Source organism: Myiozetetes cayanensis, unplaced genomic scaffold, assembly GCF_022539395.1.
Source record: "Myiozetetes cayanensis isolate MyiCay16 unplaced genomic scaffold, myiCay2020 scf10, whole genome shotgun sequence".
NCBI classification, from domain to species: Eukaryota; Metazoa; Chordata; class Aves; order Passeriformes; family Tyrannidae; genus Myiozetetes; species Myiozetetes cayanensis.
The window spans coordinates 21,927,467-21,951,710 of NW_026086605.1; the positions used below are offsets into that span (position 1 = coordinate 21,927,467).

The 24,244-nt window shown below is 37.2% G+C and overlaps 1 protein-coding gene across 2 annotated transcripts in view; it reads left to right on the plus strand.

The window, feature by feature from the left end:
* ADK (adenosine kinase) overlaps positions 1–24,244 on the plus strand; it is a 277,135-nt gene that overhangs the window by 210,223 nt on the left and 42,668 nt on the right. For both annotated transcript variants that reach the window (XM_050336557.1, XM_050336566.1), the window contains exon 8: positions 18,837–18,872. In XM_050336557.1, coding sequence (XP_050192514.1) covers positions 18,837–18,872 — 36 coding nt within the window. The remainder of the gene's footprint in view (positions 1–18,836; positions 18,873–24,244) is intronic.

The window sequence follows — 24,244 nt, forward strand, 5'->3', positions numbered from 1 at the left end:
TTGGACACATTCTTGGTATCTTAAGTTCAACATGCTCCATATGGTGCCACTGAGCCAGTGATTTTGAAGAAAACAGTTAAAGACTGCTGAAACAGCGTAAAATACAAATTAGTCTTTGCTGTATAAGTAAAAAAAATTCACTGTCAATCTTTTCAGCTTTCTGCATGAATACTTCCAGCAACTTTTAATAGTAGTCCCCATGTTTTAAAACAACTGTTGAATTCTAGCAGAACAGAGTGAGAGATTATGGGCTAAGAATACATTGATTGTACTATGCCTAAGCCTTATGCAGGAGAGCAAAGAGGGGAAGGGAGGTTGGGCTTCCCTCCATTGCCACATTAATCTTTAATGTGGCAGCAGGGATTGTGTGATGCAAGATTTGTGAAAGGTTGGTTGCTCTTTGTTGAGTTGGTCCTCTGTCAGCACAAGAGCACCGTGAAAGAGCTGTCTGTCATGGAAGTGTCTCTGTCCTACTGTTGAGAATAGCAATGATAGAAGTAATAACTATTGTTATTACTTAAATACTTTACTCTTTGGGGTACTGAATTACCTAGGAATTATGTTTTCAGAGCACTGCACTTTTTTCATGTATGTTTTCACTTGCAGTATCAAGACAGGTAGGAGTTAATGTATGAGTAACTTGCTTGTCTATCTTTTAATGTAACTGGATCTTTTTCAACATAAACTTGACCCTGGGTTTTCTTGTAGTTCTTAATACTGAAGTTATTGGCTCGTACCCTGACTTTTGCTCCATATTGACTTGATGTGATTTTTCCCCATTATTATTAGTAATAATATATTGTTATATATTATATAATAATTATGTATAGTTGTAGTTACAGAATGTATTAATAATGATAATTATATATTATATCATAATAATATCGTCATTATTATTATCATTGTCATCATCATTGTGGCTTTTTTAAAGCACTACACATGGACTCCAAACAATAAATCCAAGGATTAAATAGCAATGCAAAAATTCTACCTCTCTCAACCTTAAATCATTTTGTATTGGTGTTGGCTCATACAAACAGGTTTTCAAATATAACAGAGCATAAGACAAACAGCCACAGTACACCAACCTGTTAACCTATACTTGTGTACCTTTTCTATCAGCAGAATAGCATAATGAAGTGAGAGCACTACTGATGAATGAAGCCTCTGAGGAGGTGATTTTGCGGAGTTATATTAATGTGAAATTGCACATTACAGCCTGAGTTGATCTAGGAATTTGCTGCTGGAGGAAGATGGAGATCTTGCTCCCTATTGGCCCCCATTTTCAGACTTGTAGCTTCTGTCTCAGGTTCCCTCTGTACAGTGTAGCTATGGCAGAGAGACATGGCGGATATTTTAAAGTAAAGACCCAAGAGGCTGTGGCCATGTGATCTTTTTGAACAGGGATGTAATTTGAGACAATCCATCTGAAAAAAAATAAACCAAAATACAGTCCTTGAGCTTCTTTTTTCAGAGCGAAATTGTTACAGTCTATAAAGTCACGAAGCAAGAACTGACAGGTGACTAGCATTTTAGTGGTCCCATATTAGAGCTACCTGCACTGTTGTAGTCCCTCTAGATTTAATTAGATAAAACAATCATGAATAGTTTGTGTAAATTTCCAGCTTTAAATGTAGCCTGAATGTCAAATTTCAAACAATAATTACTTATGACATTTGTTAAATCTTTTGGGGTACAGCCAGTGTGTATCTGTGGTAAAGGACCTAGTTGCCAATGGATTCATAAATAGAGTTCTTGTACACTCCCAGAAAGTACAGTCAAAACATGTATGGTTTTGACACAGTATTTTTCATAGTAAACAAAGGTCAAATATTTGCTTTCAGTGAAAAACTGAACTTAATATTGGTATTAGAGTTATGACCAGAACATTAATTATACATTAAGGTGGATGTTTTCTCATCACACATAAAATTAGGACATTTTCTCTTTTTGTCTTGCTGCAGCTGAATTCCCTAGTTTAAAAAGGTGTCTGTTGATGTTGATCCAGTCACTAGACATACATTGGTATATGTTCTATTAAAGACTTATTCAGCTGTACCTCCCTCATCATTGATAACTGTGCAGTCTCCATGGCCATCCTAATCCGTATGATTTGATGACATGATGCAGCTAGTCATAATGCAGATAGTCATAAAACACTATCCCCTTTATTTCAGAAACTTAAGGCTTCCAAGCCACATACATAATCCAACCCAAGGAAATGATCCCAAGGGATCCACTTGACCCCTCAGTGCTGCCTTCATTCTGTGCCGTGGGTAGACCGGTCCCTTTGGTTCTCTGCTCAGCAGGATTACAGTCCTGGTCTAAATTGGAAGACAACTGTGCTTCTATTCTCTGAGTATCAGTTCATTGTCACTATGTGTGAGAAGCCTGTGTTAAGCTACGTGTTAAGCTTGCATTTCACTGTTCCAAAATGAGTTTGTGTACAAAAGACGTAACAGTGGCATTATATTCGCTCTGCTGGGACAAAAGGAGGACCTCCTTTGGCCAAACACGTTTTATGCTGAAGAGCAGAGCATGAAAGGAGACCAAAACCTTTTTCTACCCATTACTACTATTTGCTGAAGGAGTTCTCTTTTAATTGCACATCTCAGCCCTTGGTGGCTTTTTGAGGAAAATAGGAGACAAAGAATAAGGGGAAGACTTGAGAGACATCCATTGGAGCTCTCTTCCTGAAATTGGCTCTGTATTTCCCAGAGATTAAGAAATTTTCTTAGCATTTCAAACCTTCCACAGCAGCTCAACCTTGCCTGAGTGAAAACTTGGGAGTGATTTTCTTTATCCAGGCCAGAAACCTGTTCATAGTTTGCTACTTACAGGCCAGTAAATTACTTCTTCAAAAAGTTCCTATTTTGATAAATTAGTGTGCTTGTGTGTTTGTACTATATTATGTAAGAGGAGCCTTGTCATCTTATTGAAATAATAAGACATTGAGAGATACCAAGTATTTATGGCTAGATTTAACGATTTTAAAGGAAGGAAATTATTGCAGCCCCAGGGCAACAGTAACTTACATAGTGACAACTTATACATGTTTTATGTGCCTATTTACTTCAATGTTCACTACAAAAGTATAGTTACCATAGCAATGACCATGTCACCAGATTGCTTTGCTAGTTCTGAAATACAAAATACCCAAATGTCACCTGAACCGTGATTATTTTCTGTACAAGTACTGAAAGTAGAAGTTGAGAGTATCACACACTTTTCTAAACAAACAGTTACACACTGATTTACAGGAGGCTTTATGTTGCAAATGTATCTCGGGTTGTTAGCATCCCTAATATTGTACATTCTTTACCACCAAGCTGAAGGAAAACCTCCCTGGCTTCTAACAGCAGAACCAGAGATTATATCCTTAATCTCTAGGCTTCTGTGAAATAATGGTACCTAATTGCAATATTTCATGAAAATAATGTGGGGTATTCAGGAAGACATTTTATCTGATTTTAGTGTGAACTCATAAACAAATCTATCTTTTGGCTAATCACAGGTTGTTAGTGTTAGATAAAATAACATCACGGGAAGTGGTGTGATTTTTATGTGCTGCTTCTTTGACTTTAGAAATGGGAAATTTATAAAGCATTTATGTAGTAACTTCTATACCTTTGTGTGCATCTTATAACACCAGTAGAACTGAGAAGCCAAGTACTAGATTTTCCGAATCATCATTAACACAGTGGTGAGTTACCTCAATATGACTTGTGACCGTGGGCAAGTGAAAGATGAAAAGTATCTTACCACAGATCTAGACTGCTTCTTCTTATAGTTATATTTTCTCAGTTGTGAGATGTGAGCTAACATAAAATAACATGTACATATAATAATTGTGAATACGGATGTTTGAAGCAAAGCAGTTTGTAGGACTGCAGACTTAATCCACCATTTCAGTCATTCTCCTTCATTAAAGACTTGTCTACACAGAAAAAATTAATCTGAACTGAGATAGCACATTATTTTTTAAGCACTACAGCTTTAACTCAGATTTGTGTTGTGTCCATTTGTGGATAATCTTATGCTGGAACAGGAGTGGTTCGTTCCTGTTTAACTTATTTTGAAAATGCGTGTAACTAAAGAGGAACAGGGCGCATGAGTTATTGAACAAATATGTCAACACTTGGAGCCAGCCATTACCAATTCCATGTGAAGATGCAAAAGTAAAATTGATTTACTTTCATATAACGGTTGATCTCATCTTCCTTGCATCGTGTAGTGTCAGAATTCTTCCCACAAAGAAGGACTCTCACTTTGCTGGATAGGGAAGTGGACATGGTGCTGTTATGTATTACATTTATCTGTAGGAGTTGTAGTGAAGTGCTAGAGAACTACTTTAACTGGGAAGTTTGATCCAAACTACTTAAGTTCTTGCACTGGAGGTGGAGACCCAGTGGTTCAGATTCCAGCTCTATTTAGCAATGCTGCTGTTTAGACTCTTTAAATGTGATCAGAGATCCCCAGAGGAAAATGAAGCCTTAAATAAGAAAGAAGGACACTTTTTTACACAACTTCAATCTTGACTGAAAAGTATGTAAGATTTTTTTTAAAAGGCTCTTTCATTGTGTTATAATGCTTAGCCATTAGTAAGTAATTCTAGCTACTTCAAGTTTTATTTGGATTCTCTCTGTTCTCTATTTCTTTCTCTGAAAAAAACCCTGTGGTATTTTTCTGTTTATCTAGGAAGCTAGTGGAATTTACAAATAATCCTCTAAGTGCATAAGTGTACTCTTCAACAAAAGACATTTGAACTGACCCAGGACAGGTAGCCTGAAAAACTAGATGATACAAGTTGCTGGTGCTTCAAGAGGACATTAAGGTGTGTGATTCAGTGTGAATTACCATCGCGGGCTGGTAGCTCAGGTAGCTCTGAGACCTCTGTGATGCTCCACTGCCTTTTATAAACATGCCCAAAGACTTGTAAGGTCTCTGCCCCTTGCACAGACATACAGCCACTAGTCCTTATATAATTTACCAGATAGCCTTCAGCAGTGACCTGTCCATGGGGAGGGTAAGCTCCAGCAAGTCAGTGGAATGTGACCACCCAACCTCATACTGATGGGCAGGTGTGGTGGGAAACTTTGTCCAGAAAGCCCCTTGTTCCTGCAGTTGATGGGCTGTGTGAAAAAGTCACTCTGTCTATGTCTCACCTCTTTTACCACATACTGCTTTCATAGTCAAAGGTGTGTTTGTTCCAGCTGTGATGTTAAAAAGTGTAACTCCATTTACACCTACAGGGATAGTCTGGCCAGAGTGTTATTTATCATTACTGACAAATACACTCAGTACAGAAGGAAACACATGCATCTTGTGTATGGTTAAAGGTGTAATGTGCATTCACATTTGTTGGCACTGCAACAGCCTTAGGAATAAATCTGCCTCAATTTCTGCATGAAGGCTGTCCTTCTCCTGCTAAAATCTGACATCCAATTCTTGTTCTGTAGCTGCTCGAGTATTGTATTTCTTCTCTGTTCTCTTGCTGGTGCAGCCACCCGGTGTGGGGTGGATTCCATGTGTGTGATGCTCATACACATGCTGCTCTGCTGCCAGAAGCAGAGGACCTAATTTTTTGTGACATGAAAAGAAACTTGCTGGTACAGTACATTACTAAGTGCTAGAGACTGACTTCATGAAATGGGAACACCGCAGGGGAATCTGGCAAGGAAGATGTGTTTATGTAACTGAATTGAGTGTTGCAACTGCCATCACTTAGTTCCCTTGGCTGCAGTGAGCGAGTTGTGAGAGAAAAACAATCCAAACAGAGATCTTCAGATGCTGAGGGCAGCTCTAATTACTTACAAATAATTAATAAAAATGAAATGCAATATTATTACAAATACAAATACCATTAATTTTTATACACGATCACGTGTACCAAGCTCAGTGATAGGGACAGAAACACTCAGGCTTTTGCACTTTTGTTTGAAGTACATATTGTTTGGGTGTCTTCAGCACATTCTGATATCCCAGGGAGATTCATGACACAAGAGTAATTGCACATAACGTAAACAAGATCTGCATTAGCTGGCTCTTTTACTCAGAATCCTTTTCCAAGTCCAGATGTGTGATGTGTAAATGTTAGTAGAACAGAGTCCTTATGAAGTAGCTTTATCAAATGCAGCTAGTCTTCCAGCAAAATGGAGAAAATATAAATTAACACTCAAGGCCTTGGTCAAATCTGGTGCATAAAATTTTATGGTTATATTTATGTTCCATATGTGCTTTGGACAAGTGCCATGTTTGTAAAGAACTACTTCAATATTATTTTTAAAAGTGACACTTTTAGCACAGTATCCTCTGCAAACTGTTCACCACTCACCATGTAAGCCAGCCAGGCTCCAAATAAACTGTTCATTTTCATGGTCTAAACCTAAGATCAAAATGCCTTTTAGAACATAGTGATTTTCAAAACATGGCATGGTAGATGTCATATGTGACTTTTTGAAGCATAATTCAGAAGAGTTGATTAACCTGAGTGAAAGAGGAACATGCATGATATAAAAATCTGACAAGAGGTAAGGAATTAGGAAGATTTATGCATGTCTGCTAGTGCCGAATATCTGTTCTGGCGTGTTTATAACATAATTAGATTTTACTAGATTATATGAGCACCACATTCCTCGTAGCTCTTTTAGTAAAAAAAGAAACAAACTTCAAAACAAGGCGATTCGACAAATTCGTGCTACTTTTCAGAGGTCGCAGGCTATTCTTTCTTCATTTCCCTAAATCCCTAAATAGCTGTTTTTTAAAATAAAGCTTCCAATGCAGCATCTGGTGTGCTGTTATTGCCACTACTTTTGCTCTGAAAGCATAGCACTACTGGTTTAGAATGTTCCCATTCATTTGTTATCTGGTATTTGGCCAAAAAAATTATTACTAATATAAGAGAAGGAAGTAAATTTTCAAGAGCCCAAATTGGAATGCAGTCTGAACAAAAGAACAGCACTGCTTTGACCCCACAGCTCTTTTCAAATTTTGCATAAAATGGAAGAGATACAGCATCTTGGAAGAAATCACAGGAATTCTTTGTGTTGGAAAGTGTGAGGCAAACTAAATAGATTGAAATAACTTCTGTTATATTTAAACACAAATGTAATACTACAGGCAGAGGAAAAAAAAGATTATTTATACTTCTGAACACTTAGGAGGTGTGAGAATTCTGCAGTGAAGGGCTTGAGCAAGTACTTAGCTAAAAATAACCTGTCCAAAACTGAATTACTATTACTATGACTACTAATTTCAGCTTCAGAATAATATGTAGTCTGTACATTTGTCATGTATTAAAATAAGAAATATATCAGGTGCAATTTCAGGTTCATTTGCAGTATGCTAATATACTCTAAACATATACTAATGGTTAACAAATATGTAAATGTATATTAAAACATAATGTCAATCTGTTATCTCAGTAATTAAAAAATAGTTGTGAGACAAATCCTAAAATAAATGTCGCGTTTTAAAGACACAGAACTAGAGGTTAAACGGTAACTGTTCTGAAGTATAGCTGAGGATTAATAAAATGTTCTTTGAGTCTGGGAGTGTGTGGAGCATGTGCATATAGTGGAATCAGAGATGGTAATTTTTTTGTATGCTTGTGTACCAAATTTTTTAAACATTATTGCTTGAAAACTGTGATAGATTTTTATAATCCTTTGGAATATACCACTGGTACTACTGGGAGAGTGTCCTTGCTTAGCAGAGATTTAGAGAACAGCTCTTGTAAAAAGAGCACACTTGAAACGCAGAATTTTCTTTCATTCAAATGTTGACCAAATCTTTCTTTTCTCTCTGCATGGATTGAGTCCAAATTTTACTTTTCAGCTTGGCTTTAAAAATTATCTCTGTGAGTTATGAACTGAACTAAAATAGTACATAGCAAATTGTGCAGCAACCTAAGTCATTATACTGAAAGAAAAATCTATTTATACTTTAATATTTTGTAACTAGTGAATATGATATTTTTAAGAGAGAATAGATAAGTTATTGCAATTATATTAACAAAGCAAAATAACTTCATAGTAACAAAGTAAATTCATAGTAACAAAAAGATCCATCAGTACTATTTGACATGAATGGTGATGTAACCGATATGTCTCAAAGTAGAGCTGTAGGTCTTTATAACCTTCAGGTGCTCAGAAAACGTGAAAGTGGTGATAAGTGGTATTTTGGTGGCTGTGATTCCATTTTAGGTACCTTTTTGTTTTCCTTAGTTAGGGATCTATTAATAGAAATGCTTGAAAAAACCACTGATTTAACCTAGAAGGGTTTGGAGAAGGGGGGCATACAGAAAACTGAAATACAGGAGGTTTCAGAGAGGGAGATCATATTTGTTTTGTCATGATCTGTATATGCATTTGGGAAAGTCATGTTAAGTACACATGTGTGTGTACTTAAAGTTGATTTAACAGGGAAGGCAAATACCTGACAGGCAAAACCACTATGAATTCATCTTATCAGTATTATTGCTAAATATCCAGTGCATCTTAGAGCAGATGATCACATTGAAAGAAGGGGTTTTGTGTAGTTATCCATGTAATAATGCATTGCTAAACTGTGCACTTTCAACAAATAAGTTGTTGTCATAATTATGCTGTTATGTATTAGGTGAAAGATTACTGATCTTTGATGCAGGAATGTAATTTACCATAATTACATGATCTAATTTGAGGGGTTTTTTTCTATAGGAATTAATGCATATTCATACTTTTTTATTTTCCATCTAACTTTTTTTCTTCTTACGAGCATGGTGTTTTAAAAGTAAAAAGGAGTGCTGAGAATGCTTATAGTTTCATTTCTGTCATAGAAATTCTATATCCCACTTTTTTAAAAAAATTACTTTCAAGTTTGAAAGCATAGTAACAAACCCAACCAATAGAACAGTCATGATCTTTTTATCTAAGCCAGATTTTAAAGGAAAAAGCAATTATAATGAAATGAGAGTGATTTGAATGCATGAAGCAATTGGTTATGGATAATTTGAATGTCTGCTGCCAAGCACATTCTAACCCACGTGAACCCATTAATGGACTTCCATGTTTCCTTCATCTTTGGTGTTCTTTACTGATGCTAGCAGTCCTTTGGCCTGCAGAAGCTGGATGGAGGATTTTTCCAAGTCTGAGAGACTGCTTATTTGTCAGTGCAGCTTGGTTCATGATTGTCCTCACCTGCTCTATGGCTGTGGTTAACTGCTTTGTTTCTTTAGCTATTTCTTTTCCATCCTAACTTTTCTGAGTACGTCACCAAGTCTTTGATAAAGTCTCCCTTTCTACCCAGCCCCAGCATGGATTTTATCCTGTGCTTGCAGTCAGTAGCTACTATCTCAACACAAAGGATAATATCAAATTTCCAAAGACTTAGACAATGTGGAGAAATGTGCTGATGGGAACCTCCTGAAGTTCAGTCCCCCTCTTACCTGGGGAGGAATCTTGGTCCCAGGACAGGCTGGGAACCAGTTGGGTGGAGGGCAGCTTGGCAAAAGGGGACCTCTGAATCCCAGTGGGAAAAAATATGAATGAGAGCCAGCAATGTGCCTTCACAGTGAAGTAGAAAGACCACAGCATCCTGGGCTGCATTAGGAAGAGCACTACCAGCAGGTGGAGGGCAGTGGTCCTTCCCCTGGTGAGATGCATCTGCAGTGTTGGGTCCAGTTCTGGGCCCCCAGCATGAGAAAAAAAGGACATGGACTTGCTGGAGCAATACCACCAAAGGCCCACAAAGATGATTGAGGGTTTGGAATGTCTGTTGTTTGAGTAGAGAAGACTGAGACCCTCAAGAAGAGGAGGTTCAGGGAGATCTTATCAATGCATGCTAATGAGAGGCAGTAAATAAGATGGAGTCAGGCTCTTCACAAAGGTGTCCAGGGACGGGACAGGAGGCAACAGGCACAAATTCAACTACAGGAAATTCCACTTAAGCATAAGGAAAAAACTGTACTGTGATGGTGGTTGAATGCTGGAACAGATTTTCCAGGAAGGGTGTGGAGATCCTTGGAGATATTCAAAATCCAATGGTCCTGGGCAACCTACTTTAGCTGACCCAGCTTGAGGAGTGGGGTTGGACTAGATGATGTTCAGAGCCACTCTGTGGCTTTTGTAATACACTAAAATAATGTAATGTAATGTAATGTAATGGCCAGTCTTCGCGAGCGAAGATCCGGGGAAGGTCTTTCCACCTTCCAGCCTGCGCATTGGATTTTTTAGGTGAGACACAGTGTGCGCGGAACTGAGCCCACCCTTTAATCCTAAGGTTCATCTGCCGGGGCCAAGCGAGCTTGGACGGTGGCAGCGAGGTCCTTAGGACGTAGGTGGGTTGCCTTTAAGGGCTAACGAGCCCCACCTGCCCGGGAGTGGCCCTGACCGGGAATCGAACCCGGGTCTCCGCGGTGACAGCGCGGCGCCTTTCCCCTAGACCACCAGGGGCTCAATACACTAAAATATGTTGGAATCATATACCTCTAATTCCATTATTTGACTATTCTTTCAATCTCTACTCTGTTTTAACTGGTCTCAGGTGCAGGATGGCTTCTCATAGAAAAAGAACAAACATACCAAAAAAACACTCATCCTTTAGCACTTAAAGATCAGAAGCAGTTAAATTCTAACTTTAATAGATTTTTTAAAAAATTGGTGGAAGAAAATAGCAACTTGTCCAAGATGATAAATGGTGCCTTAGTCACATCTGGAATCAGAGCTCATATTCTACAGTCAGGACCACAGTGATGTAACTGTGGTCAGATTTAAATTTTGTTTTTCCCTGCAATGACCATGTTGTGAGAGAGCACTGCTAGTACAGACTGACAACTAGGTTTTTCTTTCAAAAAAGTAGCTACAGAATATTTCAGGGAAAAAAAATTTTCTTGAGTATTCGTATCCTGAACACAGATAAATGCATCATTGAATTAACATTAAACATCATTAGAAACTCCAGTAAGAATCTTAAAGTCAACTGGCTTCAAAATTCATTGAAAGGGTAAAATATGTATTTTGAAGATCAGTTAAAAGTTAGTGTTATCGCTAGAAGTTGCAGTGAGCAACTTTATTTTCTTCCTAGAGTTAACAAGCAGAGCCAGCCCAGCACAAGAAGAGTGTTACGTGATGATTGCTTTTTACAGGGTTCCTAATGCCAGAGCCTTAGTTATAATTCTAAATGGCTGTGCATGACATCACACTAAACAAAGTATATAAAACAACTCAGTTTCACTGTTAAAAATGTGTTACCCCTTTAGCTGGACTAGAGACAAGTCCTGCTGGATCCCAGCACTTTTAGCACAGTATCTGATTATTCTCTTCATCTGAAATTGCTAGATGAGAATATCTTGTCTGATTTTGGGCTAGTTTGAGTGGTTGCAATCATAGAAGGCCTTGTTGAAAATGATGCAATCTTTTATTTCTATTTGTCACCCTCCAGCCAGAAAGTTAGCACTGGGAGCATCCAGTGAACAGTAATAAAGACTTTAAAAGACCACCACGTCTTTTATTTTTATATGCATATAAAACTCTTCTAGCTGTTAGTTTTAAGATATTTGTTTTCATTTTTATTATGTTCTCCCAATTCAGTGATGTTTAAGGAATTAGTGGATTTTTTTTTTCCTTCTCCCTCTCTTCTGAGCATGATGCATTAATTTTTAAGGTAGGGACAGACATATTTGTATGGAGAAATGGTGTAAGTATTGTTCACTCGTTTGATGCTTACAATATGTGAGGAGAGACACACATACAGAGTTACAGGTAGTTCAGTTCTTTAGGTAAGATGTAAGGTAGATACAAGTAATAGCACTTTATCCATCATAAAATTTCAAAATGGCTCAGAGGCATATCCCTCCTGCAGCTGTTGCAGACCCTGTAATGGCATTAAGCTCTGACTCAGGGTGATTCTTACTATAGAAGATTCTAGCAGGAACTATAGTTCTGGCAATAATCTGAATAGGAGAATAAATAGCTTGAATATTAATGAATTGTATGTGATACAGACACTCTGGGGTGAACCCAAGCAGGACAGGAAATACATTTCTTTTTCAATTCTTTTCACACTAGGCTTTTTCAGACAAAACCCTCTGGTACTCTGCCAGAATCCCTCTGAACATTACAGTTTTAACCCCATATGGTATTTATATTTGTTCTGATTATTCACTTGAACTGATTATTATTATTATTTTATATTTTCACCTACTGGGTGAAGGCAGTGTACATATATTTATGAATGTCTTTAGGATTGCTGGAGCAAGCTGAAATAATATTTTAGGATATGATACGAATTCTTGCTATCTACCCTTTATGAAGAAAAGCAGTTTTGGGGTCTGGCACTGCTTATGGGAAAAAGATAGAGAGGTAAAAACCACCTTAGTGTTCCTTTATGGTAATCTGCCCATCCAGTTGATGCCAGCTGTGGTTTTTTCAGTAACAACCAGTGAGGTGTAGATGCTGATTGTCAGTGTTGATTCTCAAGCTGTATGTGGAGTCTGCCCATTCTGTGACCACTTTTATTGATCTTCTCTGAAATGTGAACAGATGTACAGTACTGACTGAATCAAGGATTAGTCCTCTGTGCTTATCAAACAACAATTAGATTGAAGTATTACATCCATGTACCACATCCCCAAGTATAGCACAAACCTGCTCAGTTGTAGCAGAATTTCACCCTTTGTTTCAGAAAATATGCTGTGTGGTTCTTTTGTCTTCTGTTTTTCAAACTTTTTATAACCCGTATTAAAGCAACTGCCCTTAATGCTTTTATAAATGGCCATTTTTTAATAAAGACATACGAGTTTGTATTGCCTTTACACAGTCCAGTGTAATAGTTGACCTTAAGGCAATGCCTGTCTAAATCAGACTGCAATGACATAAAAGGCTGGATAGGGTTTTGAGTAACTGTTGATAACTATTTAGCGCTGAATGAAGAGGAACATATGTGTCTTACCACTAACCACAATAAATGTACTGTTGGCACTAAAGGTTAGTGATCCAGCTGGAACTGTGTCCTGTAGACTTTCCATCCATTCATTTTAAATAATAGTGGCCATTTGTTGAGGTCATGTTCTCAACTGATCATCAGAGGGTCTTCAGCAGAATCTGCCTCTGATTCCCGAGGTAGGTCAGGATCATCATTACCCCAGCTTTGACATTACCCCTGTTTGCATTGTATGAAAGTACTTGTAGTTCTTGTATGCTGCTAATTCATCACGTTAAGAACCGTGGATTTGCTATGATACCTATGTATGTGTGTATCTATGCATGTATTATTTTCTTAAATTTGAGAAAGGTAATAAAATCAGGTATAACTTAGTTTGGCTTTGTGTAGGGTATACGGGAAAGGGTGCAATAAAGACAGATCATATTGTTGCACATTTACAGGCTTCCTTAAATACCTGGATTTGATAAAAGAGCACCCCACCAACTGTGTCATGAAGTTAGTGGGTGTATTTATGACATCTTTGTTATAATTCAAAGACAGCAATTAAAAATCCATCGTCCTTTCTGTGCCTTAAGCTCTGTTTCCAGGGTCATATTTAGCATAAACTCGCTTGAAGCTGGAAGAGTGAAAAGCATGGACTGGCACAACTCATTAGTCCCCTTAAAGACTAGCTTAGCTCCTGCACTGTGACCAATGTTTTATGTAGGAAGTACCAAAAGAAGGGCACATGGTGATCTTGAAATTTCATTCTTCGTGACTTATCTTCCAACAAAAAAAAGAGGGAGATTTTAACAAAAGATGTCTTTTTTTGACCCATATTCAGAATTACTGGGCACAACAGATACTGTTGAAACCTGAGATTTCTGATACCTGTGAAGTATATAAAACAAGGGTATAGCACTGAAAGCACAGAATTTTATGAGAAAACTCCTTGTTAAAGACAGGGAAAGATGATAGAAGGGATGAAGAGATACAAAGGACAAATGTGCCTGCTTAAGGAAAGGTAAACTATGAGTGTTAATTATAATAAAGGAAAAGACTTTCATGTCTCTATATTGCAATGAGACAAATAATACATTATTGGGGGTGGGGTGTTTGGTTTTGGTTTTTGTACAAATTTACTGTCCTTTAGAAAATAATGGAAAAAAAATGTTTCAGAAATATAAATCTTCAGCACCTACCTCTATATTCCCATATGTTTATTTCAGTTGTCACCCATTTGGATAACAAGGGTTTAGTGTTAGAGATTTTTGAAACTAACTTTGTTGCCACAAACAACGCAATCTGTAGAAAAGCAAGGATGTAAAAACGCAAAGTTATACCAGGATTGGAGCTGAACTCATGAGTGGAATGGATAGTAGTAAATGATTATACTGAAGAAAAAGGGAATTATCTGAGGGAGATTATCATAACCTTAAGTGTGTTCAAGGAAACAATGTAAATGGAAGAAAACTAACAATCCATGCTTCTGAAATGTAGGAAAGGAAGGAAATGTTTAAGATTTATTTATGGAAGTTTTTCCCAGTTTAGAAAGATTTGTAAGATACAGTGTTGGAAGTACTATTCAAATTCTAATCAGACATGGTTGATACCAGTAGGAATGGTCCCATCAAATGCAGACATGAAGTCTATGGTCCTCATAGTCATTTACTATTTCTCATTGAGTGAGTCCACTCAAGTTTGCTTTTCTATTTCTTTTTGCTTTTATGCACTCTGCTCTGCAATGAACTGCAAGGATCTTCCTCTGTAGTTACACATAACTCCACGTGTGTGTGCTGGCTTGAGATTACATTGATTCATGGGCTGGTCTGAACCCACTGAGTCACAGATTTATTATGCAGAAAAAGAGGATGATATTCCTGAATAGGGTATATTTTGGGTAAGTCAGGAAGTTTACAGTTAATGCAGTGGGAACACCCTCAAAACCTCTCAGTAATCTCCCAATTAAATTAAAAATAGTAAATCAAATCCAGGGGATAGTACTGTAATATGTGAATTGAGGTTATTCTCTGAGTTGTGTTCTCTACCAAGAAGGATGACAAGGGAGGGATTAGCTTCAGTGTCCCCTGCATTTGCTTTCATTTGTAATTATGGGAAATGCATTCAGTGTACAAGGGTATCATTGCTGTCCTGCTGTTTTATCATTTCTTTATGAGATAATGTTGATTTTGGCAATGAAATGCAAATTTAGTTTACAGTGCTCCTTTTCTCCCATATAAAGGTTAAAATGCATATTGTAGATAATAATGTTGGTGGTGCTTTTGAAACATCCTTTGTCAGCTAATTTTGGCAATACATGGTTTTAAATGCTCTGCAATGCAACTGCATGAGTTTTATGTTGGCCTACATGAATTAATTTTAACCCAACATGCATTTGTTACCATTTTGGCTTTAATTTGATCAAGTAATCATAAAACCTTGGTACCAACAAAAAAAATTTTGGATGTGTCAAGAATATTTAATATATGGCATGCCTTCTGTGTCTTATGGCAAACCAAACATGAGATTATTGAAGTTGAGCCATCTTAACTCTATAACCATAAAAGTCTCTTAACGCAGGGGGCTAACAAATACTCCTAGGAATGCAGATGCTGATGGATTCTGTGTTTGGAGGGTATGTTTCTGTTTATTTATAAGCAAATAGTTTGTATTGCTGGTGATAAAAGGGCTCAGAATTTTAACAAGTCCTGTTAAAATTAGCCTGTGTGTAGATTATAAACAGCTCCTTTTACTAAATGCTGGGACTCCGACCGCAATAAAATACATGCAAGAACAGAAATAGTTTTCAGCTGGGACTTCAACAGCAGTAAAATACGTGCAAGAATGGAAATAGTTTTCAGCTAGAAAGCAAATTCAACATAACAGCAAGGCCAGACCTAACGGAAGTTGTCTTTTTTATTGTTATCTCTTTAATTTGTCTCGCTTTCCTGTGTAAACTGCTCACTATTATGCAAAGAGAGGGTGTGTGTTAACTTTGGTGACATTGTGTTACTGCCATTAAGTAACATTGCACACAGGCTCTTTCAGAATGACTGCACTTAGGATATTTCCCCCCCACAAATGACATGAGTCAAATGACATTTCACAACTAAAGCCAAATCCCATTTCTACTTTAGGTGGTACAACAATAAATTTGCTGTCATGGTTAGTAAAAAGATTATATAGAAAAAGGAGTGAGTTTTTAATATATATTGTATGAAAGAGTGAAAAGATAGGGAGAGGGTTTTATGAAATGAGATGTTCAGTTGTAGACAATAACAGAAAATATCTCTGAAAGTGCTGAGTTGGAGTAATGAATGAATAATGTTTAAAGTTTATCAAAACTGAAAGAACTCCTGATGAGAAATGAAGCCTCCTAAGAAAATTCTGTTCTGTTGCTGTTTTGCTTTGCTGTTGTCGCATGTCACACATGAATGAAAATGCTGCATTCTCTGGGGAGCAGTAAAGCTTCTGTGTAGGTTGTTTATTTCCTTAATCCCTCCTTCTTCGTGATTTTCAATGTCAGATGTAAAATGGAAAGCCTGTAAATATAGTGATTATCATACTGATTATCACCTGCATCAGGGAACGCCCCGGCTGGCCGCTGTAACCCGAGCAGTCTCCACATGTTACAGCCACTTAGATTTTAACCTGACTACTTTATTAGAGACGTGAAGCTCAGTATGAGGTGCCCTAGGGCTGCACAGATGGGTTCTGCTTGTTTCCTGTTCTCACTGTTATTGTGAATAGATACTAAAAGGTCCTCATCGCTTTTATCTGGTTAATTTACTTTGAACTGTCCCTGGCACTCAGAGCCTGCCTCACATTTCTCAGCGTTTTGCAAACACCAAACTGTAGAATCCAAATGTGTGTTTTGAGCTTTATTAGCTTTTTGTACTGGAAGAGCTTTAATTCTTAAAGGGATCTCATTCTGAGAGAGGCTGATTTTTAGGGGGCTGTAGGCACAGTCCTTACTGAAATAAGCTGCTCAGGAGTTGTTCTGAGGTTCAGTTGATGGGAGAGAAGAAAATTAAGATTGCTGTTGTTCTTTGGCGTGTTCAGACACCCTGAGATTAAAGGTCAACTGCAGGAAAATCTATGATTGTATGCTAGCTGCCATTATTCATGTAGCCAGGCAGCAGACCAGGCTAAAAGATGACGCTCTAACAGGAGAATCTGAAGACGAGATACTTTTTAACACATGTGCAATCATTTATCCTTCCTTGTGGAAGGGCCAGGTCTTTCAAACCACGTGCTATGCATGGGTGCCCCAGTACAGAAATGAAGATGAATTCTCTCAAAGTTTCACGCACAAGAAAGCACCACTTCACTGGAATAGTTTTTATTTCTTGTACTGGTGTCCCATTTCCTGGCCAGACAATATTTTAACACAGATGTTAACGTCCTGCTGCATTAGGATTTTAAAGAAATCCCTTTAGGACAAATCAGTGTGACTTCCTATTTCAATTACAGGACCAAAAACCTGAGGTTAAAGAAGTTATTTGGCTACAAGACATAATTTTTAGGCAGTTTTCTTATTCTCTTCCTCCTTATCACTCCTTTATTTCTCTCTCTCTTTTTTTTTTTTCCTGTGTCACAGTCCCATTTGAGGCTTTCTTGATTGTGTTGCAGTTCATTGTAAGTGCATCACTTCAGAGTGGAAGCTTGCAGGCTCCTTTTTTCATATGAGCATAGGCTTTGTTAATCACATGCTGGTTTAGGAAAACACTGCATGATATCTTTGAACCCTACACTCCTTCTTGACAGCCAGGCTAGCAAATGTCATTGCCTGTGTGATGTACAAGAAGGGATTCAATTGTAAGTAAATTGTCAAAGTGGCTAACCTTGCCCGCACCCAATTGTCAGGACCATGATTCAGTTTTTCTGTCAACATCAGCTAAGGCTAACCCGGTCAGCCTTATGTTTCTGCAGTGAAGCAGCCTGAGGAGTTGTGCTTTTCAGCTTATCACATTTTATTAACCTCAACTTACTGTTGTTATAATCAATTGTACCCACATCAAATTCTTCTATTGCCCCCAAATTGACAGATAATATAGGTCCACAAGTATGTATTTTCTGCATCACTAAAACCTCTTGTAGGGACCCTGGGCTCATTTGGTATGGTAGTTATTTTTGTTTAGTTGGATTAACTCACCGTTTTGGCTCGAGATTATCTCTCTGTTAATATCAGTTGGCAAAGATAATCTGAAAGAATGCGAGTTAAAACAGAGACTTTGAGGGGTTTCTGCAATATTTCCAATGTTAAGGTAGAAAGTGAGTAAAGGAAAAACATTGCTCTTGTCTTCCATCCCCTTGCTTTTATTTCAAAACAGATTTTAATTGCTCCAATTAATATAAATAAGACATGAGGACATTCTGATACCCTGATGTTTCCTCTGTTCTTTCAGGAAAAGAACATAGTTAAATTGCCTAAAGCAGTGATTAAGACATCAAGAGTATTTTAAAATGTTCATCTGATTCTACCACAAGGGTTTGAGCACATTTTGTGATCCTGGTTTTTTAATGCACTGTAGATGACAAATGATTTTTTTAAATGGCTTGATAACGTGTGCCATACATAAATGGAGATACGATACAATTTCAATTAAAAATATGTCTGAAGGGTGTTTGTCTGGATTTGAAGTAGTGGTTTCCTAGTCAAAGTCCTATCTCCAGAAGTAACTTTCCTCACTTGGAAAAAAAAATATTGTACCTTCTTTATTTGAACTTGTGAAATGTGTTGACACTGTACTGTTGTTGGGCTTGAGGGAAGGAGGGGGAAGCTTTTGGTGCGACTATCAGAATCGAACAACTGTATATGGCTATATTGAGATAATCATGTAAAAGGAAAACTGGCTGAATGAGTTTCAAAATGTGTTATTTCTTCATTATCTAGCACTTTATAATTAACTGTTCTTTTTTTATTATTTCAGGAAGCTGCCACTTTTGCTAGAGAGCAAGGCTTTGAGGTGAGTTAACCCACAATTGCACACTAAACAGATCCTAAAGGTTTTTTTCTTGCTGATAATGAAGTTCTTTTGGACAATGATTGATGTGCTATTATACTCTCCAAGCCTCGCAGCGGTTGCCATGGAAACTTGGCAGTCGTCATGGTTTCTTTGTTCTGCCAGCTCAGTGTTATGACGCACTCTGCTAGGTCTGCACCCAACATCGCCTACAGATGTTATTTATTGAATTTTGAAAAGCCTCTTGGGAAGCCGAGAGGTTGGGCACGGTTTCAAGCTGCCTCTGCAGATATGGGACCTGTCAGTTTGTTCAGTTAAAAAGCTACCTCATTAGCTGCATTACACTCCAGAAGGATTCACTGCTAAAGCAGTGGTGAAGCAAGACTAAATAGTGAAATATAACACCGCTTAAATAACTTAAACCCTGCCATATGTGGATTATCATTATGCAAATGAATTTTAGAAAGGTTGTATATAAAATTGTTAGGTACTGAGTAATGTAAACCATGCTTCTACAAAGAGCTTCTTTTAAAAAGGGTAGTGTGGAATTTGTGTTTCAAAACATATTCGAGTTGGTGTTTTCCATCTGTGCTCTAAAAATGTCTGATCCTCTACTTTCTTGAAGTAAACACTGTTGATTTTACAGTGATTTTCAGAGCTTTTGATTTCATCTTCTCAAGGTATTTATTTGACTAGTACCACCCATTGGCTACATTCAGATAGCTTAATCTGGAGAGCCCTCAGCTATTGGTCTCTCATGCTGAATTCAAATAGGCAGGTTTTAAATACTATAATTAATGTGACAAGGCTTGTGCTAATTTTGCAGATAGTAAGTGATCTTACTGAAATCTAAATTGCAGAACTGAACACATATAAATCCTTTTGCATGTTTTTTTTCACTGGAATAAGACCCACCTTAATTGATTTGTTTGCAGTGTAAGAGAAGAGAGTTTGACTGCTCAACACCCTTCTTGCATAAATAATAGAAGCCGCGCGATTCAAACTGCATCACTTTAAGAATGTGCCACTTGTGTGTGTGGATGGTTGCATATAAAAAAACCAGGGAAAGACTGACAGCTTTTGTTCTACAATTTAGATTGCTTTAGAACCGTACACCAGCAGGTACATCAATGCCATCACTGTTTTAGATATTAAACTGTGGGCTGTCCCATTTCATTTTATGGTTCCCAAATTCATGTGGCTGCTTTGTAGAAATCAAGACTTTTTATCACTGTCAATTTTCATTTCTATAATCTGTATTCTTAAGCATAAAAATACACTTTGAGTTTATACTAGCAAATGAATGAATTTCACAGATGCCTCCAAAATATGAAGCATAAGGAATTATTGGTGCCCTCTGGTAGCTAGACAATAAAAAGAAAGGAAGTAGTGTATTAAGTCTATCCATTCTATATTTTTATTGCCCCCTTGAGCTAAAGACTTTGGATGTGCCTGGTTTAAATTCAGCTCTAGTGACAAACTGCTTTTGCTGGTGTCTGCTAACTACCATCATATTAACCTTCCCATTAGTGCTTGCTTAGAGATTTTAGCACAGTTCCTCCTGAACATCCTAAATCTGCCACATTTGATTACAGCATATCAGTAAAGTGCACAATGATTATGATCTTATCTCTTATTGCCCCCTTGCTTGGCAACGACTCACATGTCAGGTTTGCTGACAGAGATGTGTAAAACTTGATAAGCATCCACAGTTGTGTTTTCCCATTGTGCTGTGGAGGAAAAAAAAAAAAAAATCACACTTAAGTATCCTACAAAAACCTCAGAGAAACTTCAATTAGCCTTTCAATTAAACCCCAGAAAAGTTTCCAGCAACTCTCAAAAGCTTTAGATATTGATTCTGTGGTTGAGAATAAATAACTGGTAAAAATAGCAAAGTAAAGGAAAGGACTTGATTGACCAGGGCAAAAAATAAGAGGATGTTTATCATAGAAGTGATAAAAAGTTGCTGGTGGCTGCAATTGAATTGCCACCTGGAATTTTTTAATCAGAAATATTTTAGCATAAAGAATCAGTTGTCCTACCTCATAGTAATTTCAGCAGTTTTGTGTACTAAATGCATCTCTTAAACATGGATTGAGATAAGTGTATCTGAAACAGTTTTTGAAAAGAAAAAAATTAGTTACAATTTAAGACAACTTCAGGAAAATATACACCTTTTCTGAAGAAATATAATCCTGTCATAGACAGGAGAAAACACTTCCGTGACAGAATCTGGTTTTTTTTCTTTGAAAGGGAAAATACACTAAAAGAAATTTTTATGTTTCACCTTACCAACAGTTAGTTTTCCATTGTACTTTTCTGAAATACAAGGTATTTTTGTAAAATCAGTCACTATATTTGAAGACCATTATTTTCTTCACTTTATCTTCTGACCAACACTTATCTGTAATAATCAGAAGTAGAACATTATTTCTGATGCAGTCTCTTTCTGGAGAGCGTCAGTGTGGGGTTGAGGGTTTTTTGTGAGTTTCACATCCTATGACATTTTAAAACTATTAAACAATGTCTGCAAAGACAGTGCTTCATCCTAATTGTACGTTGCAGTCATCTCAGTAATCCATTATAACAGTCACAATTTTTATCCCAGGGAAGCTCTCAGACTTGGTTTCCATTGAAGTGATAGAATGGTTGTCAGTATATTTTTACTGGATGTTTCTAATACGTTTCAGATAACAAAGCTTTATGAGGTTTTGTTTTTACAAAAGGATAACTTGCTGCTTCTTCTGTGTGGGAATTAGGAAAGCAAAATCCTACTTTAAACATAATACTTAGGGTTCAATTCTGTCTGTCAACCGAAGAAGGAAAACAAAGTGAATGGAACAGTAGGTATCTAAGGGCTTGGAAGCAGCTGCCATGTAAAATGATTTCTCTTGTTAGAGGTAGAGGTCTCCTCCAATATACGTATTGGCTGGGGAACAAAATCAGAGTTTTGGTACCCTGAACCAGATTTAGGTCTTGAAGTTAACAAGGTACACTGCACAGGTCCACTGTTTTCAATGGTTTCAGTGGCCTGTTTAGCTTGGGGCTGTGGCAGTCCCAGCTATTCAGAGGCAGAAACCAGAAGACATGGTTTGTCTAGCATAGCTTTTCACATATTTTGTCTGATCCTGGGATTTCTGATGTGCTTTCTTCACATGCACATATTCCACTTACTTGCTGGAATGAATGCCACATGTGAGTTTTTTTCAGTTGCAGCATCAATAGGCAAATCATGCTTTAGTGAGATTTGTATGACAGCTTTGTTAAATCAGATTCAAGTATATAATTGGATATGTTTGAGTATCCTGTGAATTTGGGGCACATTATTGAGGCTTTAGGACCACAAACCAGTACAGTCATATCAGCCATGTCTGTAGAAACAGGATGTGTAAGAAAGTCTCAGTAAGTGGGCAGGTACAAGTCAGTGCAAAATAAATATTATACATATGTATATATTATATTATTTGAAAATATTACATATATTCTGAACAGAAATAGAAAATGAAAACATTTCATGATGTTTACCTGACAATGAAATAAGAGGCATACTACCTCTGCAGTCTTAAGTTGTAAATATTCACATATTGTATAAGGTCACAGTCGTACCTTCAAAATACAACATAATGGTAAAATGGAGATATATTGCGCGTAAGTTGAAGCCTCCTCAACACTGACATTGAAGCTCTTCCACTATATAAGCTCTATTTTATTCTCTTCCTTTGGAAAAAATTAGTATAGAAAGTGATTTTGTCTGAAAACAGTCAAGTTAATTTTCACAGAAAATGCTATTCAGTTACTTTTAAAGTCTTCACGGTCAGACACAAATCTCAAAATCACTCTGTCTGGAAATTTCTGCTTTTTTTAAAAAATTACCTTTTCCTCCTAAATACCTTCCTTGTACCTATGCTTTACATCCTTATTATATATTTAATTCTTCCTGAAAATATTTGTGCTTTTTGCTTTCTTTCCCTGTCTACTTTATTTTATCCTTTACCATCATTCTTCACTAATCTCTTTCCTCAGGGTCCTCTCTTCGTGTAAGTTAATCTTTATTCTTCCTTAAGCTGAAGAAATCATCTTCTGATCATGCCGTTTTCTCCTATTATAACTTCATCATTTTCCTTTCAAAAGTCAACGTGCATGTAAATACATCACACAAATATCTTCAAGCTCTTTGGTTTCTGTGCCTGTTTTACTCCACTGTAAATATGCCTAATAAAGTCACCAGTACCCACTTCCAACTTAGCAAAAACTAAACACTTCTCTCCTGTTTCCTTTGATCTTCATGATGATTTATTGCAGTTTCTAGTTTGTGGATCTCTTAATTATCAAGGCCTGAAGTATTTCAGGATTTAGGTTAACCTTCAGAGGCCTACATATTACCCAGCTGGAGGGCTGTATTCTCCATTCATCCCCTGTTCAACAGCTTGTGCTGCCAGCTGATATCCTCTGTTCTTAAACCTCTTAAAAAGACATTTCCAAACAGAGGAGCAGCAATTTCAATGCTTTTCTCTGGCATCTTTAAGGGACTCATCACCTTCTGAGAATTAAGGGTAAGATGGCCCCTTTTTACTGTCCTCGGTCCACACAGAGGGGATTCAAGGTTCTTCTCTTCTCTGGTGGAAGACGTTGCCTTCTGAAAGCTTTGTTAACTGTCTAAGCAAGGAAGGAAGAAATAACACAAGTGAGAGCATTGTATATGGAAATTAAAAGTATGAGAGAATTTTAAAAAGAGATAAAGAGGCCAATAAGTACGGGGAAACTGTTTTCGTGTTTTCCAAGTGTGTATAAATCAATGGGCTCTCCGACTACCAAAGTTGGGGAAGAAATTAAAGGGAAGCTAAGAGTGTTGCAGAAGGGGTACATAATTTTCCCATCAATGTGTGTTGGTAAATATATAGCCCAGGTGTATTCTCTGTCTATAGGAAAGATGAAGTGCTGGAAGGACAACAAAAAAAGAAAAACCAAAAAAAAAGCAGGTAACCAGGACAGACTGATACGAAGATTATAGTTCCTGAAGCGTTTACCTGACCTTCTGATGAAAAATAATCAGTCTCTTGTCAAAATGGCACGTGCTGTACCTGGGTTTCAAAACAACACTATATGCTGATTTTGAAAGATACAAATCAATTTAATAATAATATAAAATAATTGTAGCAACTCTGGTAAATGACTTGAAACCTCTCCAGACAGCTTTGAGAATGAACTCTATTCAATATGTAATAGTGTTAAAAAGTTAGTTTGGATTCATAAGGAACAGTACATAAAATAATGAGAAAGTATTGTTATATTTTCATATATTCAACACTGGGCCTTCACCACGTTTCACTACAGTTCTCTGTACACAAGAGCAAACTGGGAAAATAATGTGGTGT